Source organism: Perca fluviatilis, chromosome 7 (genome assembly GCF_010015445.1).
Source record: "Perca fluviatilis chromosome 7, GENO_Pfluv_1.0, whole genome shotgun sequence".
Taxonomy (NCBI): Eukaryota; Metazoa; Chordata; class Actinopteri; order Perciformes; family Percidae; genus Perca; species Perca fluviatilis.
In genome coordinates this window covers 1,718,494-1,736,628 of record NC_053118.1, presented here as the reverse complement: position 1 = coordinate 1,736,628, position 18,135 = coordinate 1,718,494, and the positions used below count along the sequence as shown (strand labels likewise).

Genomic DNA, 18,135 nt, shown 5'->3' with positions numbered 1-18,135 from the left:
TCGTAGGTGCGAGGAGCTTGTTCCCATTTGACCAGGAGGAGTTGGAGCTGATTTGAAGACAAGAAGAGTAGAGGTCTTTAATTACAACCTTGGCTGTGGCTTCAGGCACCACTGGCTTCACTTCACAATTAAGACCAGCAGTTAGAGCCGGGCCAATAGATAGAGAGGAGATCTTAAAGGAGCAGAATTACCAAAACCGAGGGGGGGACGGGGGAGAACAAATCAGCACCAAGCTTGACAAAAGAAAATGACACACTAAATCTGGCAATATACATTTAAAACTTATGCTCAATAAAAAATATATAAATCAGCCTTTTTCTCAACTGCTCCCATTTCTCAAAGTGCGCCTTGATGCTTTATAATACATGACCCCTCGATGCATTCAGGTGATGCCAATGGGCCGCTGTTAAGTTTTCCCAGATGCCCCATTCAACCCCTCCCATAATATGAGGCTGTGGTGCAGCGGGACTGTACTCCTGTGTTTGTAATGGCCTCTGCAACGGTAATGTGTTTGGACAGATGGGAGAGGCGAGAGCTGATGTGCTTAACTACGCATTTTACAGCTAAACTATTAAAGAGTTGTGCTGTTTACACACCAACGTTTGAATACCTGTCTTCAGGCCAGTTTAATTATCCGGGCCCTTCTGTTATTTCTGCCGCTTTGTTGTCTCTCAGCGTTTGCACGAGGCATGAGAGATTTGTTTGCGGCTTCATTAAGATATGGTGGTGGTAGCGGTTTGCAGGGAGCCAGAAAAGAAAAAAAAAATAGGAAAAAATTATTCCTGCTCAAGTATCTCATGCTCTATTCTTCCCCACCTCCCCCATACATATACAGATACTGTACACATCCGTTTTCTTATAAAGTCATTTAAAGTAGGAAAATAATAAAAAAAAATGCCCTGTGATGCCTGCACTTTGAAATCTCTCGGGGCTTTAGGCAAAGGGGAGGGGAAACACACGCCACCCCCCCGCCCCCGAGTCCCTGTGATTCATCCCGAGACATTTGATTAGTTTATAGGTACTTATAGAAGGAAAAAGGGTTTGCATTATAATTTTGCTTCATGAATTCCTTCATATGTTCATCTTCAACTGCATGTTCAAATGAAGCGTTAATCAAAGGGATGAGAGGGAAGAGGGCATTTAGCCAGCAGGGCCATAGTCTCGGCCCTCACTGAGCTGGTGGATATGCTATTGAGAGACTGTAGGAAGCAGTGGTTTTTTTAATTATCTGGACTACGTACAGGATGCCGTTTTTGATTGTTTTAATGAGGCAGCTGGCCTATTGTCTCTCCTTAATTCCTCCATTGTTTTTAGAATATGTCATAGTTCTTTATTCTTTTATCAGGTGCTCTGCAGGAGGATTTAGACAATAGCCTTCATTCCAACTGCATTGGCTACTGCACAAAGGCAGCTCACTGCAGACAGTTAGCAGGCAAACAAGTGCAAATCACAAGCTGCACTTTTACCAGCCTTTCCCCCAATTCCACTTACGGTTTTGCTCTTTTCGCTGTAACTCTTGACCCCCCCCCTTTCCCTCCTCGCTCCCTCTTTCATACGGTTCGTGCCATTGTTATAGGCGGCTCACCTGTGTTTCTGTGATTTAAATCACCTGTCACGAAAAGGCTGTCGGAGGGAAATAGACGAGACCAAACTTTAAAGAGAGCTCCTTCACGGAATATTGTTTTTGTCTGTTGCCCATCTGACGCCTCTGTGCTGCCTCTTTTCTATGCCTTGCATCTCCATATGTGCATGTAAATGACGTGTTTCATTTGCATGCATTGGCCAGTACATACATTCACTGTAGGTGATGTCAGATGTCAGTTCGTTTGTATATTTAAGTTTTAGATTCCTAAATGATCGTGATGCATTTCAGAAAACAGTAAAAACATGGATACATAATGCGCACAATTGCAGTAACAAACTGTCACAAATCTGAGAGAAAAGCTATGGTTATTAATTCTGATGACAACGTTGGTGTAGTCTAAACCATAATCCTGCAGCCCGAGCACATGTATAGCCCACTAACTTGTCTTGGTTGAGTGACTGTAACGAGCGCTGCCTCAGTGTTTCGTGTAGCTCCGTAAAACTGGGACATGCAGTCCTAAAACTCACTTCCAGCATTCTCACACACAACAGATGGATCTGTAGCATTCTTGGCTGAAGGGATGCAATCTGAGTGCATATTCTGCTGTCAAAATGCAGTAAAACATTTCCATCAGACTCCACATAATCTACTTTTCATTTTCAGCTGAGGAGAGCATACATACAGTATCTTTGATTTGGATTGATCCAAAAAAAAACAACAACACTGATTTGTATCGGAGCGTCAGGGCCTAGTTCATAATTCTCTTTGTAAGCTGAGCGCATCTGAACTAAAAGATCTGTTCAGACGAGAGAAACTTTTGTGGCTATGGCTGCGATATATTCCCCGCCATTGTCAGTGGCAGTTTCTATCTACCTTGATGGTAACTTGGGCAGACAGTGGAGAGGAGTTTTGTTATTTTAATTAGGAGATAAAAATTCAAAGGGCCTCTCCAGGCAGTGTGTGGTATGACAGAATCAAAACGATGAAGTGGAGCGGCCTGAAGTGTGTGTCTCGTCACAGCAGATTGGCCGACAGATAGGCACTGCTCTTTAAAGTGGCGCTGACATGCAGACACACACACACACACACACACACACACACACACACACACAGGGAGGAAGCCTGCACACAAATGGGACTTTGAAAGATAGCATATTTTAATACTATTTCACTCCTTTGACACGTTTGTGCTGGTCTAATTTTCAGTACTTCACCGGCAGATAGGAAGGGTTAGAAAGGTTTTAATCAAAAACACAGCTATGTGAAATCTGAAATATTCAATTTTGTATTAAAAATAATGGGGCAATTCATTCAAGAAACTTAACGTTGATTTATAAAGCATGCCGTAATTGTGTTAAGTCTGTTGGCTCTGTTTTCACCCACTAGTTTTCCATTCCTATCCAAATCCTCGGATGGAGGGGCTCGTTCCACAGTTTGGGAGTGACAGCTAAGAAAGCTCAGCCCCCAGTCTTCAGTGTAGTCTTTGGGACCAATAAGAGAGACTGGTCAACAGACCTCAGTGACGTGGAGGGGACATACCATACCAAATGGTCTGAGATATAGTGTGGAGCTAAGCCATTTAAAGCAAATACTAAAATCTAAAATGAAGCCAAAGCGAGGGAGGCCAGGATGGGGGAAATGTGCTCTCTCTTTTTTCTTCTAGTCAAAAGCGAGTGTCTTTTATCATTGTTGTCCTGACGGAATGTTCTCTATTGCACATGTGCATCTTCTGTCCATCCAAGTGGGTTGGGGGAGGGGGCTGTTGGGAGAGCCTTACTGTTAGTTTTCTTTTGCCTTTTGGTGGAATATTTTGTTCTTCAATTGTGTTGGGGGAGAGGGGGGCATACTGTGTATTGCTTTTTTATATATATATATATATATATATATATTTGTATCATATGTGAAAAAGTAAAATAACAACTATGTTAGGGCACCTGGGTAGCTCACCTGGCAGAGCGTGCGCCCATATGTAGAGGTTGACTTCTCAACGCAGCGGCGGCAGGTTCGACTCCGACCTGTGGCCCTTTGCTGCGTGTCATTCTCTCTCTCCCCTTTCATGTCTTCAACTGTCCTAAAAAAATAAAGGCAGGACTAAAATGCCCAAAAGAATATCTTAAAAAAAGAAGCTGAGCAGCAGTATTTCAGACCAGCTGTAACTGTGAGAGAGTTCCACTGCTGGTGAATCCACATTAACGTGGGTTGTTTTCATACAGAGCCTTACTGGAGCACCTTCACCGTGTCTACAGGGTGCTTTTAAACCGGGTGATTCATAGGGTTTGTGTAAACATGAGTAATCAGTGTTCCACATGTGTGTGGGGGGGGGGTGTTTCTAGCCGCGTCCCCCTGCCTTCACACCACTCCTCAGGACTCTTTATTCCACATCAGCCGGGGCTCAAATCACATGTCCCCTCTCAGTCTGACACTCCGTCGGCATGTTTGCACATCTTTGAAAGCTAACAGCGTGCTTTAATTAATTGTCCAGCTTTCCTCAGAAACAATGTCCTAATTCTGCCATTTAGCAGGAGCGTATCATAGTTTGTTGTTATCTCCCCCGCCAGATTTCTGTAAATAGTCATATTAAAAACTTTAATCTCTTCAATGGAAAATGAAGTGCAGCTGAAAAGCCTGTCATGTGCTGAGATAAATATTATCTAAGCTAAAACCTTCACTCTCTCCCTCTACCCCCCTTCCTTCCTCCTGCCCCCTCCCCCTTTCTCTGACTTAATGAATATGTTCAGAAGATTTCAGAGGAATGCTTAATCCCAAAACACAACAATCTAATAATATGAAGGACCTGTCTCAGTGTTCTAGCTGACAACAGCACTGTGGGCTACAGTTTACCCCAGCTGACGTTTGCCTTGCTTCTGGATATGAGCGAAAAGAATTCAATAAAAAAGGGTTTGTTCACCCAGTTTTTACAAACATATTTGTTCACTTACCGTTGGTTGCGTAGATTTGTTTTTGAGATATCTGTCTCTGAGATTTCTGTGGAAGCAAAAACTATGGCAGTAAAATGGCATTTCATTTGTAGTGGTCATACTCTATCAATGAAAAATGACAGAAACGGTGTCTCGGTCTACAGACCTCAATGTAAACGGTTTTCATTTGGAACTACAGAAAAAAAATAGTCCCTATGAAAACTGTTGACGGCATCCTCTCCACCCAGAGTGGGCACTGATTTTGAAAAGACATGTTGCTGCTAAAAGGTTTAAATGTCACGTTTTGAATGCTGTGAGGACCACAAACAAAATTCCACTCTCCTGTTTCAACTACACACGGTTATGCAACACACATGTTGTGCACGCACAAATACAAGTCCTTATGTTGCGTAATGCCCTGACATTAAAGTCCAGAATTACTCATGTGTACATGCAGCAAAGCTTCTCTCGCAGCAAGCGTTTAAACGTCTCCTCTATCTCTGTTTTGTCCAGGTGGCCAACTATGGTGCACCACCACCAAGAACATGATGGAGGCCGAGGAGCTGGTGGCGTTTGCGGTGGACTTTGACTCGCGTCTGCAGGCGGTCAACCACATGTCTCTGAGCGAGGGCATGTACCCAGCCAGGCTGCTGGACAGCATCCAGCTCCTGCCGCAGCAGGCCGCCATGGCTTCCATCCTGCCCACGGCCATCGTCAACAGTGAGTGTCCGCGCACCGGCGAGAACGCACGCACGCACGCACGCAGAGCTGGAACCAGACGTGCTTTTGTTTAAACAAACAAACCCACAATCGCACACACATGCTCTTGTTCTTTCTCCATCTATTTCTCTTTCTCACACACACACACACACACACACTAGTGGAATGTAACTAAGTACATGCACTCAAATACTGCACCTAAGTACACATTTGTTACATATTTTACCTTGAGTCTTTTCTTTTCATGCCACTTTCTACTTCTACTCCGCTACATTTCAGAGAGAAATATTGGACTTTTTACTCCACTACACTCATCTGTTACAGCTTTTAGTTACTTTACTAATTCAGATTTTTGCACACAAAACACGTGTAGTTCATAAAATACTACGTTTTATTATAAATTAAACTACCCATCACTATAACGGCCTGCAATCCAGCTGAAACCATTAGCCGATTAGACAATGTGAGGATTATTCTGCATTGAGTCATTTTATTTTAATATTTTTAAAATATTTTTTTTTTTTTATTTTAATATTTTTTTTTTTTATAATTTTTTTAAAAGGATTTTTTTTTTTAAAATTTTTTTTTTTGTGGGGGGTATTAGTACTTTTTCTTAGGTAAAGGATCTGGATACTTCCACCACTGACACTCTCTCACACACACACACACACACACACACACACACACACACACACACACACACACACACACACACACACACACACACACACACACACACACACACACACACACACACACACACACACACACACACACACAGCCTGCACTCAGTCACCTGCTTAACAAGGCGCGCGGTCTCCGCCGGGCGTAGATTAACCCAGATGAGTCTCTGCACGAGAGATAAGAGCCATCGACCTTCAAGTTTTGGGTTCACATAAACACACTGAGACTCGAACGAACGTGTTAATTGCAAAATACACGCCTCATGCAAATAGTGTGTTTGTTTACTTAGCGAGGGCTATCTGGGTTCAGCTCAACAGGGAGGCTTCTGTAAGCAGATGGTCCAGTGTTCTTGTTCTCCCCTTGAGAAAGGGCACCAACCCAGTGGTAGCAACACAGCGATATGCAGCAGCCCAGGATTCGGTGGAAAAGCCTTTTAACGCAGGCTTTCAGAGTCAGAACTGTAGAGTAGAGAAGAGGAGTATGTGTGTTAGGGCTGCACAATACATGGGTTTTTTATCGTCATCACAATATCAACTGGTGCAATGTACAAATCGCGAAAGGCTTGCGACAAATTTGAAATTCCCCCATTATATTTATTCTGTTTATATATAAAAGAAATTAATAAAAAAGAGTAGTTTGCTTTTAATTTAAATGTCTGGAAGAGCTCAGTAATGAAATTGACTAATCATACTTTAGTTGCCTTTTGTAAATATGTATAAATGTAACCGATTGTGTAAAACGGGCTTATGTATCGTCTCGTATCGGTCGCAGACCGCTGAATTGAATCAAATCAAAATCGTATTGTGGCAGACTGTGTGATATCAGTATACAACCCTAGTGTGTACGCAAGTGTGCACGTTCTTTATCTTTTTAGACTTATGCATAAATATAAAAGTACTGTATATATCCTGATATCATGTCCCCTTTGTCCCCTCTCTTGTCCCTCCAGAGGACATCTTCCCCTGCAAGGCATGTGGAATCTGGTTTCGGAGCGAGAGGAACCTGCAGGCCCATCTGATGTACTACTGCAGCGGGCGACAGAGGGAGCCAGAGACGGTCTTGGAGGAAAATGACAGCGGCCCCCATCAGACCCCCAGTATGTGCCCCTTCCCACAATGCAACAAGAGCTTCTCTGGAGCCAGGGCCCTGGAAATGCATTTAAGCACCTCACACAGTGGTGAGTGACAATGTCATGGATCAGAGAGATTGTGCAGAAACTAGAATTTTAACACAACAGATTAACATGTTTCTCGAAGATGGCTTTCAATTAATAAAAAAAAGGGGGGGGCCTGATTTATCGATTAATCGATAAAGCTGTCAACTTTTTAATTAATCGGCAAATATTTGAAAAGCGTTGAATCGCTTGGAGTCATTTTTTTATGAAAATAAGTAAATATTCTCTGATTCCAGCCTATTAAATGTATAAAATGAAAATTAAATGAATTAATTAAATGACTGTTTTCTAGTTTCTTCTCTCCTCTGTGACAGTAAACTGAATATCTTGAGTTGTGGATAAAACAAAACATTTGAAGACATCATCTTGGGACTTTGGAAAACACTGATTGACATTTTTCACCACTTTCTGTCATTTTATAAACCAAACAACTAATCGATTACTCGAGATAAAATAATCAACAGATTAATAGACAATGACAATAATCGTTAGTTGCAGCCCTAAAGTGTTGACAGAAAAAAAGAATGACAGAGACAGAGTTTTACACAGGTTTGGAAAAATGACTGTCATTTCCTTTCAAAAATATACATAGCCTGCTGTCAGCTAGCATAGTTGACAGTTTATCCTTGAGCAAAAAAACATATCTAGTGGATGGGAATAAGCTCGGCATAATGCATGAGCATTTGATGGTTTCTACAGTTAACTCTAAAGGAGAAGTGGGAGGCGAGATTCTGAGCATTTCTCCCTTTTATCTCCTTCACAGGTGTCAAAATGGAAGAGAGCCTCCCTCCTGGCACCAGCTTGAAATGCACAATCTGTAACTACACGGCAGATTCTCTTATTACATTCCAGCATCACATCATGTCTCACCTGTCACAGGCGGCCTTCAGATGCAATCACTGCCATATCAGCTTCCAGAGCCACAGGGAACTCTTACAGCATCAGGACTTACATGGGCACGGCAGCAAACTTCACAGGGAAGGCGACGGCACCGAGCATTCCCCCAGGGGGCCTGAGGAAAGCCTCCAGCAGCAGCAGCAGCAGGCCCGCGCTGAGCTGGCCAACAGGAAGGATGCTCTGCTGGGAAGTCCCAAAGGGGCCCTCAACAAGGAGACCAGCACAGACGGAGAGGCTGACAAGGCTGAGAAGAAGCCCATGCTGTCTGTTCAGAAGGGAGAGGCCCACCCAGGCAGCAAAGCCAGTTTTTCTTACACTAGGATCAAGTCTGAGCCCTCCAGCCCCCGGCTGGCCTCCTCCCCTGTGCAGCATAACATGCCTACATTTCCCATGGGCCCCTTCTTGTCTCAGTTTGCTTTCTCCCAAGACATTTCAGTAGTCCCGCAGGCTTCTGAGATTCTGGCTAAAATGTCAGAGCTAGTTCACCGGAGGCTGCGCCATGGAGGAAACAGCTACCCCCCTGTCATCTACAGTCCTCTAATGCCCAAAGGGGCCACCTGTTTCGAATGCAATATCACCTTCAGCAACCTGGACAACTATTTGGTCCACAAAAAGCACTACTGTAACAGCCGCTGGCAACACATGGCAAAGTCGCCTGACTTCTCCGCCCTTTCAGATAAGGTTCCCGAGGCGGTGAGCCCCAACAGTGGTCACAGTTCTGTTAGCATGTTGACCAGCTGCCACCCCACAGAGGGCGACAACCACCTCATGCAGTCTGCCTGTCTGAGCTCCAATGTGTTGGACATGATCAATGCTGGGGCTAAAGGGCCTGATAAGGATCTAGCAGCACAGGTGAAGAAGGTCTCTACCCCAACTGGGGCTGAGGAGAGGCTGAATGGCAAGCAGATGGAGGGAAAAAGCCCCAGTACGGGTTTGGTGGAAAGTGACAACGACCCAAACAAGACAACCTGCGAGGCTTGCAATATCACCTTCAGTCGTCATGAGACCTACATGGTCCACAAGCAGTACTACTGTGCCACCCGTCACGACCCACCAATGAAACGCATGTCCAGCAACAAGGTACCCTCCATGCAGAGAACCATAAGGGCCCGCAAGCGCAGGAAGATGTATGAGATGTGTCTCCCTGACCAGGACCACCAGAGGCCCCCTATGGGTCAGCCAGGTTTCCTCGGAGTTCCTCCTATGAACCCTTGTACATCCCAGGAAGCTGTAGAGAGCCTAGCAGACCGCTTCCACCCACGCTGTGACATCTTCCCTGGTATGGTACCTAAACACCTGGAGGCCTCTCTGACTGTCACTAAACCTATTCTAGCTCCCAAATGCAGTACAGTGGAGCAGCAGGAGCTGGACGCTCCCATTGATCTCAGCAAAAAGTGTTCGCCAGCCTCTGACAAAACATGTAGCTCCCCTAAAAGACTGTTGGACTATCACGAATGTGCAGTGTGCAAGATAAGTTTTAACAAAGTGGAGAACTACCTGGCGCACAAACAGAACTTTTGCCCTGCAACAGCCGCCGCCGCCGCCGCTGCCGCTCAACAACAACAGCCACCACAGCAGCAACAACACAACGAGACTGGCAGCCTGGAGCCGACCATGTTCCCAGATGTGAAGAGTGAAGGCAATAACAACCCCGATGACGCCTACGATAAGAGCCCAGGCAAATGTGAGAAGAATGGCAATGGGAAGGTGATGGTGCAGAATGGAGGCATGTTCCCCCCTCACCTGGGCACTCTGCCGGGACTCAAGCCTTTTGCTGAGCCCCAGCTCATCCCATCAAAAGATGAGAACAAGAATATGTTTCTGCCCCACTGCCTTTATCCCGGAGCAATAAAGAAGGCGAAAGGTCCCGAGCAAATATCGCCGTATTTTGGGATAAAGCCAACCGATTATGTGACCGGGGGACCAGTGATGCAGGGCGAGGCCAGTGAACAGGAGCAGAGCGTTAATGGGGGAGGAGGCGCAGGAGGAGAAACAGGAACAAGCAGAGAGCAGGCCCAGCAGCCTGCTGCTAATGGCTGCCCCCACCCTGGCAAAGAGCCCCTTCCCCTACTGCCCAAAAACCGGGGCATGGTCATCGTCAACGGGGGACACAAGCCCGAGGAGCGTTCAGGCACAGCTCCACCGCAGCAGGAGAATCAGCCCCAGCCAGACGGCCAGCCTCCCAATCCCTCACCTACGTGGGCCACCGAGAACCAAGGCGACTCCAACGAGAACATGTCGCCTTCCTCCAAGTCTCCAAACGAGGAAGCGCCACCCACAGCCAACAAAGGCGTGAACAGCTCTGGAAGTGGCAAGTACTGCCGCCTCTGTGATATCCAGTTCAACAACTTGTCAAACTTTATTACCCATAAGAAGTTTTACTGTTCATCACATGCTGCAGAGCATGTAAAATAAGTTGAGAAGAATAAGAGATGTTCTTGTTCTCCCTCCCACAACTCCCTCCTCCCCCCCCCCACCCCAAAAAAACTTTTACCCCTTTTTTCTCCTTTGTTTTGGTACACTGTTGTGTCTGGGATAGTGCATCACGCAGTGCTAAATGCTGCTTGTGGACAATCAAGAGAAGCTTCTTCTTTCATCGTTTTAAGACTGAAAAATGCAAAACCATTGGTTTAAAAAGAAAATGAAAAGAAAAAAAGGAATCAAGAATAATATTGGTGCCACTTTCACGTTAATTTATTTTACAATCAGTATTAATAGGAGTAGTGATCTTAATTTAAATTCAAAATGAAATTTATATCAGAGTTGTTTGTAATGTTATTGTATAGTCATTCTTGTGTAGCACACATATTGTTTACACTGTAGTGTAGGCTCAATGAAACAAATAGACAATACAAAAATGAGATGCATTTTAGACACAAAAATAGCTACTGAGGCACTTGTGTATTCTTATTTGCTGTACCAGTTTCTGTATATGCCCACAATGTCACTTGCAGATTGCTACTAATGACTTGTTTGCCTTAAAAAAAAAAAATAAAATCACCATTTGGGGGTGATAACCAGGCACAACCCTGCATCTCACATGTTGGCATATACACATGGCTTTGCATACATATGTGGCTGTTTGTCCCTGTCTCTTTTCTTCAACTCAGATGTGGATGTTTTCATGAGGATGGCAGCATTCTTGTATAGTACTCGTATTTCTGTTTGATGATACACTTTGGTCTCCCTTTTTGAAATTTGCGCTCAATGCAATACTTTGTAAATGAGGGAACATTACTGATAGCAGTATTATGAAATGGGGACTGTGCATATAATTATTTGTAACCCCATAGGGAAAAAAAAGAAGTTGTACAAGAATTACATTTATTGCTGATGAACAAGATGGGTGGGAGGTCAGTGGGGATACTGATGTAAAATGATCATTCCAATGTCCTGATTATGGGAGAAAATGTTTTCTTAAAACGTTGTTGCTATGCATGTATATGGATGGAATTAAATTCCAGATCTGTTGGAAATTTTTATTTTGATGTGGTGTCATAATTAAACTTAAATCCTCAGGATAAACCAATGCTGTCTGGTCTTTCTTTCACACTACTGTGAACCCATCAAAACGGTTCATTCTCGCCACAAAAAAAAAAAAGTACAGTACAGTTTAAATTGACGCAAAAGTACATAAAGATGGATTTACAAAAATACAGAATTAGCTTTGCAGGTCAGACTCATCTGATCGCAAATTATAAAATGAATCAAATCGACACAAGAAGATAAAAGATAGAGGTCTACTTTGGGTTGTAATGTAACTCAATTATATGCAAGTAACAAAATGACTGAAGCTGACGCAACAGAGAGAGAGAGGAACTCAATGTACCTTTCCCTGTGGCTATAACAAGGCAGAATATTAAGACAGAACTGAATGAAAGTAAAAAAAAAAAGATGGAGTTGAAGTAGCGTGTATGCTTAAAACAAAAAAAAAAAAAAAAAAAAAAAAAAAAAAAAAAAACCAATTTGAAGTAAACGTTAGAATAGGAAATGTTCACTAATTGACTTCTTGATGAACCTTTACCAGACATGTACACAATCTCCACAGATTGCTGCAGGGAAAGGTAAAAAGATAACTTGAATATTTAAAACATATTCAGTGATTACCCTGTCCATGTCTGGGGTACTGTTACACGTTGGCCGAGGGTCACTCGCTCTGCTGTTTGGCTTGTCGTTGGTTGACTAGCTTCCTCAGGTGCTGGCTGATGGCAGATGGCTTGTTGTAGATCATTCGCCGGTCTGCTCCTTTTATGTGAACGTGATTGGCTGATGGGTAGGACTCCTCCAGAAACGTCTTTTGAAGCTTAGCTACCATCTGGTGCAGGGAAAAGATGATTTATTATGGATTTTATACAACCGTTGGTACAGTATTGTCCTGTCACTGTATAAGAGTTAATAATGTATCACGGAGGTGTGCAGCTACAGAGAAGCCCCTCACCTGGTTTAGATGTTCTGGTATTTGCTGGTCAAAGGAATCCCCAGTGATCACACTCACCGACGTCCGGCTGGAGAGCGGCTTAAACTGTGTGATGTCCCTTTGAAAACGACAACGGAAAACATTTCAATGTTAATGTTTTATATTTCAATGTTCATCTTTAATTCCACATTAAACATGCAAATCGCAAACCCATCCAGAAAAAAAAAAATGACAAAAAGCGTTAACATACCTTACTTGAGCTGCACTTTCATTCAAAAAGTAATGCTCATCCACAGCACTGCTCTGGTGGGCAGGGTTACTTAGTAGGTATTTCTATAAGGGACAGAGAGATAGAGAAGTCTAAAATGAATATATTATTTATTTAGGTTTACAAGACACTACTTACATTACCTTCAGAGGCAAGAGAAAGCAAAAGGAGAGCAAGCCAATACACACGAGGCGATCTGAAAATATTAGATTGTGATCAATCTTGAAGGCATCCACTATCTACTTGTATTTTTTTTAATCAAGGTATATTATCATTTTCCACAACCTATTTTGTAGGCAAATTAGAGAGATTGGGCTATTTAATGTCCTGTTACTTCTTTTTCCAAACTTTACATAACCTCATTGACTAAGGCAGTGTTTCTTAAATGGGGTTAAGCGTTTATTTATATAGCTTTTCTTTCTACCAAAAATGTTTTGTGCACGTCACAGGGGTACTAAGATTTAAAAAAAAAAAAAAAAAACATCTCAAAGGGGGTAAATTATTAAAAAAGGTTTAAGAACTACTTGACTAGGGCATCTGCGCTACATGAACAAACCAATAGAGTGATGTAGCCAACTGGATGGCTATGCTGATTGGTCGAATTACTTCCCGTGGCTCTTCCTTTGGTGACATATTGTAAACAATGCAACTAGAGTTGTAGCTAGATAGGTATAGATGAGGAGCTTCTGGCAAAAATAACTCAACGCCAGTTGTATGGGAATGGTTTTGATAGGCAGTGTTAGATATTTTCCAAGCCAAAGTTATCTGTAAACTTTGTCGAGCAACGGTGGGCTCTTCTGGAGGTTATACAAAAGACTTATTCAACCTGCGTAAAGGACAATTCCAGCGCAAAATGAACCTAGGGTTTAATAACATATGTGTAAGTATTGTTTTGTGTTTTGCTACTTTTTCTATTTGAGTTGTGAGAACTTGAAAATGTTTTGGCTTCTGTTTACAACTTCAGAAGAATCTCAGGTTTTAATCACCATTTTGAAACCAGTGTAGCATCTTTAATGCAATTTAGTGTTTAAAATGGTGCAAATGGATAACTTCATAGACTATTTCAAGTCTAGCTATAGTCTACAGGGCATTTCAAAATTCTGAAAAAAGATTGAGATTGTGATTGTGATATAATTTTAGGGCCAGATCGCCCATCTGTACATAGTACTGCACACATGCGTTAAACACATTATATCAGATATAAACTGAACAAATTGAACATACAATGCTTTCATGTATTTATAAAAAAAAAAAAAAAAAAAAAAACTTTGTTGGGGAAGTGTGTTATCATCTCCTTTTTTTTTTCTTTTAAAAAAATGGGAGGGGGGGGGCACACATTATCAGGAAAAGCAGGTTAAGTGTACTTAATAACACTATTCATTCTAGGGCTGGGCAATATATCGATATTATATCAATATTGTGACATAAGACTGGATATCATCTTAGATTTTGTATATCGTAATATTGTGATATGACATAAGTGTTATCTGTCCCTGGTTTTAAAGATGTAGCCTTTGATAAGACGATATTCAGTCTCACAATATCAATATAATATTGATATATTGCCCAGCCCTAGGTAGACATAAAAATGCCAGCACAAATACAAATGATCTGTGATATGTGATGGGTGGAACTGTTCCTAAACATGTTGTAATTTGTATTTTGTATTTTTGCAACTACAGTATAAGTGATTTAATTTTTTGAACTTACCAGACTTTTCTAGCTTTTCTATTATTTACCTTTACCCACTTAGTTATTATATACACATTAATGTTGATTATTTATCACACATTCAAAGGCAATGGATTTCTGGATACATAATGAAGAACAAATTCAGAGCAATCCATGGATAGTTATTTGAATAATCCCAATGAAAGATTTGTTGTTGTTTTTTAACATTTTTTAATGATTATTTATTGCATTGCACTCAAAAATAGTACATTACAACTTTTAACCTCTCTCCCAACATCTGTTGCACTACATGAGCCAATACTATATGATACTATATGACAGTATCACATGCACAGAACAATGGTACCCCTAGCAAAGCCATGAGACACATACGTAAATACAAAAACAAATACGATTTGCACCTTTTGCTATCAAATTCCAAGACATGCCTCAGTCCTTTCCCCTTCTGGGGTTCACCACTTATTTGAATGTAGGTATCCTGTCCTACATTTTCCCTCTGCAGAAGCTTCCCCTCTGTTTTCATTTCTTTTTTTAAAATAAATTGATCAAATGGTTCCCAGAGTTTCTCATACACCCCCAATTAGTTGTTGTTGTTTTTTTAAATGAAAGATTTGTTTAGTAACTCTAGTAAGGAAGCTTGGGTGATGGTAATGTGGCAGCAAATAATTCGGCCCCAGTTCAATTAAGCAGTGGTTACAAAACAAGCCCTTGAGAAACGGACTGCATCCTCTATTGAGTCCTGTGAGCGTGTGAGTGTGTGTGCGTGCATGTTATAACCTTCGCTAGCCTTGTCTAAAAAAAAAAAACTTTCCCCTGTCCTTGGAGAATTCATGCACAATGATGTCCTTATCTCCTTGGCAACAACTGTGATACTTGAAAAGCTGAAATACTATAGGTCCCTCATCACTGCCGCCATCGAATGGTGGGTGGCTGGCAGTGAGAACAAGGCGAAACGAAACGTTTGCATTCATCCCGAGGCAGGTGCTGCCGCCGCCGCCGCCGCCACACACACATCACACACACACACACACACACACACACACACACACACACACACACACACACACACACACACACACACACACACACACACACACACACACACACACACACAGCTGCAGTTAACATGTAGTGCTCCATGAACGTCAGAGATGTCATTATGTGTTCACAGAACACAACAACAAATCTATTTGAAGAAGGACAGAGTGGGTTTGACTATTGGCGCTTTCACAAAATATTAACACAATGAGAGTTTTGAGAAATAATCACCAATAATGTGGATACAAGGACTCAGTGGGTAAAGGCAAATAATAACACAGCTACAACAGTCTGGTAGGTTCAGAAAAGTGCATCACTTTACTGTAATGCAACCTTTAAAACCAGGAAAAGACAACATGTGTCATATCACGATATCCAAAAATTTAAGACGATATCTGACCTCATGTATCGATGTCGATATATATATATATCGATATACTGCCCAGCTCTAGTTTAAATGTGTAATGACATGTGTAACACATTTAATAGATTTAATTAAAATATTGAGGTATAAGCAACAAACAAACCAGAGGGTACATAAAATGTGGGTAGAACAGGTCTATATAGCCTAATGTATTAGTTTCTGTTACTTTCTTTGATTACTTTGTATGAATAGTAGTGATTAATGTAATAAGGGTAGGTGTAATAAGCTTAGGCTTCTTCTGTTTACTTTCTTGTATATCCTTCTGTTCTGATTTAGTTTTTGTTTATTCTATTGCAAGAAAAAGCATTCATGTTGTTTATCGGTGTTTTAAGCCCCCAACGTCGTCTTCCAGGCAGCGCTGCCTGGAAGGCACTAGAATTAGGCAATGGTTATGGTTATGGTTAGGGTTAGGTGTCTTGAAGTCAACGGTCGCAGCGCTGCCTGGAAGGAGACGTTGGGGGCTTAAAACACCATCGAGCATTAATGTTGTGTTTATTTATCGAATATTACCAGCGTATCGAATGTTGTACGTTACAAATGACCGAAACACACTAAACCAAACTAAATGCAACAAACAGCTACTGAATTAGATTTCCTGCAATAATCTCTCTTTCACTATGTCCCTAATGCACCCAACATGCGTTTGTTTCCCTGCTATAATAAGGTGTCACTCTATACAGAGCATCGTCCCATGTTACCAAAGATATTGGTTGTTGTTCATCACCAGAATCCATTACTACTCCTCTCTGCCCAAGATGTTTTCCATAGCAAGTAAAGAAAAAAATGACTACAGGACTTCATGACAGGCAGATCACACGAGTATGGACAAGTGCAAAATAAAAATAAAAAATCTTCGTCTGCAATGCACAGCTCATATTAACAGCCTTTTTCCCTCACTGACTGTATGACCTGTCAAAAGGCTGACTTTACAATATAGCAGGCGTCAGAATATACAGTGCAATTGCAGCGTCATGTCAGCTCCAGGAACAGGTTCAATTTTCATTTGTTTTAAAATGACGCCTGGCATCATATCATGCCAAATTCAAAGTCTCTGACGATACAGAGGCAAACGCCTCTACAATCATCAACCACTCATATCTCTGCTGAGGAGGGGACGTGATTATTCTCGCACTAGCACCATCCTGTGGCTGTGTAGCAAAGATGGGAGGAGTTTGTTTCAAATGCCTGAGACATATCACTGTTTCCTTTATATCCTAAATTACATTAACGAAAGCCCAGAAATTGTCTGAGCAGAATTAAATTAGTGCTGCAACTAATGATTATTTTCATTGTAGGTTAAAATGTCTTGTTTTGTCAAAGATATTCAGTTAACTGTCACAGAGGAGTGAAGAAACTAGAAAATATTCACATTTAAGAAGCTGGAATCAGAGATTTTTTTTTCTTTTTTTCATAAAAATGACTCAAACTAATTAATTAAAAACTTAAAAAAAAAAAACTAACTTTTCTGCAGCTTTTTCTTTTTAAAAACACACAAATGTATGTCACCGCCTTTGTGGCATACTTCATTGTAGAGTGTGTGTGTGTGTGTGTGTGTCTGACCTGGCGCTGGATGACCTCCTCTGAGACATTTTCGCCTTTAATAGTCGGTTCAATCACCCCGAGGATGATCAGCATGCGGCTCAGCCCTGTAGCCGCTGAAAACTGCCTGGTTTGGAGCGAGGGCAACAGCTTACCATACCTGAAAACACACACACACACACACACGCAAAGCCTTAAGGTCTAACAAGTGTAACCATACTTTATATATATATATATATATAAAAAGGTCCCATATTATGCTCATTTTCAGGTACGTATTTGTATTTTTGTTTCTACTAGAAACTGTTTACATGCTTTAATGTTCGCAAAACACATTCATTTTCTCATACTGTCTGTCTGAATATACCTGTATTCACCCTCTTTCTGAAACGCTCCGTTTTAGCGCCTGTCTCTTTAAGCCCCCCTTCCAAAAAAGCCCAGTTGTGACATCACAACCGTGCGAAAGCCCTGACGGCTTGTTTAAAGGCACCTTTTCTGAATACATGCTGTTTGCATTTCTCTGCGGATTGAGCGTTTGATACTTTCACAGTATTTACAGACATAGCACCTCGTCCTGCTTTATAATCAAGAAATATACGGTATATAAATAAAGATTTTTGCAACATGGGACCTTTAAACCTGCATCAGTTGAACAGAAGAAGCTAAATATAGCATTATAAAATGTGTCGTTTCCCCTAGGATTTTTTCCAGGTGGGATGGTGATGGTAAAAATAGGGGCAAGGTTGCGCGACTTGGCCTACATTTAACACGTAACGTAT

General features: G+C 41.8%; 2 protein-coding genes across 4 annotated transcripts in view; one reads left to right on the top strand and one right to left on the bottom strand.

The window, feature by feature from the left end:
* zfpm2a (zinc finger protein, FOG family member 2a) overlaps window positions 1-11,471 on the top strand; it is a 136,009-nt gene extending 124,538 nt beyond the window's left edge. For both annotated transcript variants that reach the window (XM_039805936.1, XM_039805937.1), the window contains 3 exons: window positions 5,017-5,223; window positions 6,857-7,084; window positions 7,845-11,471. In XM_039805936.1, the coding sequence (XP_039661870.1) occupies window positions 5,017-5,223; window positions 6,857-7,084; window positions 7,845-10,393 (2,984 nt within the window). In that variant the 3' untranslated portion in view covers window positions 10,394-11,471. The remainder of the gene's footprint in view (window positions 1-5,016; window positions 5,224-6,856; window positions 7,085-7,844) is intronic.
* A 503-nt stretch (window positions 11,472-11,974) lies between these two features.
* Window positions 11,975-18,135, bottom strand: part of si:dkey-122a22.2 — a 37,898-nt gene continuing 31,737 nt past the window's right edge. For both annotated transcript variants that reach the window (XM_039805933.1, XM_039805934.1), the window contains 4 exons: window positions 17,378-17,516; window positions 12,646-12,728; window positions 12,417-12,513; window positions 11,975-12,293 (listed from right to left, as the gene is read on the bottom strand). In XM_039805933.1, the coding sequence (XP_039661867.1) occupies window positions 12,126-12,293; window positions 12,417-12,513; window positions 12,646-12,728; window positions 17,378-17,516 (487 nt within the window). In that variant the 3' untranslated portion in view covers window positions 11,975-12,125. The remainder of the gene's footprint in view (window positions 12,294-12,416; window positions 12,514-12,645; window positions 12,729-17,377; window positions 17,517-18,135) is intronic.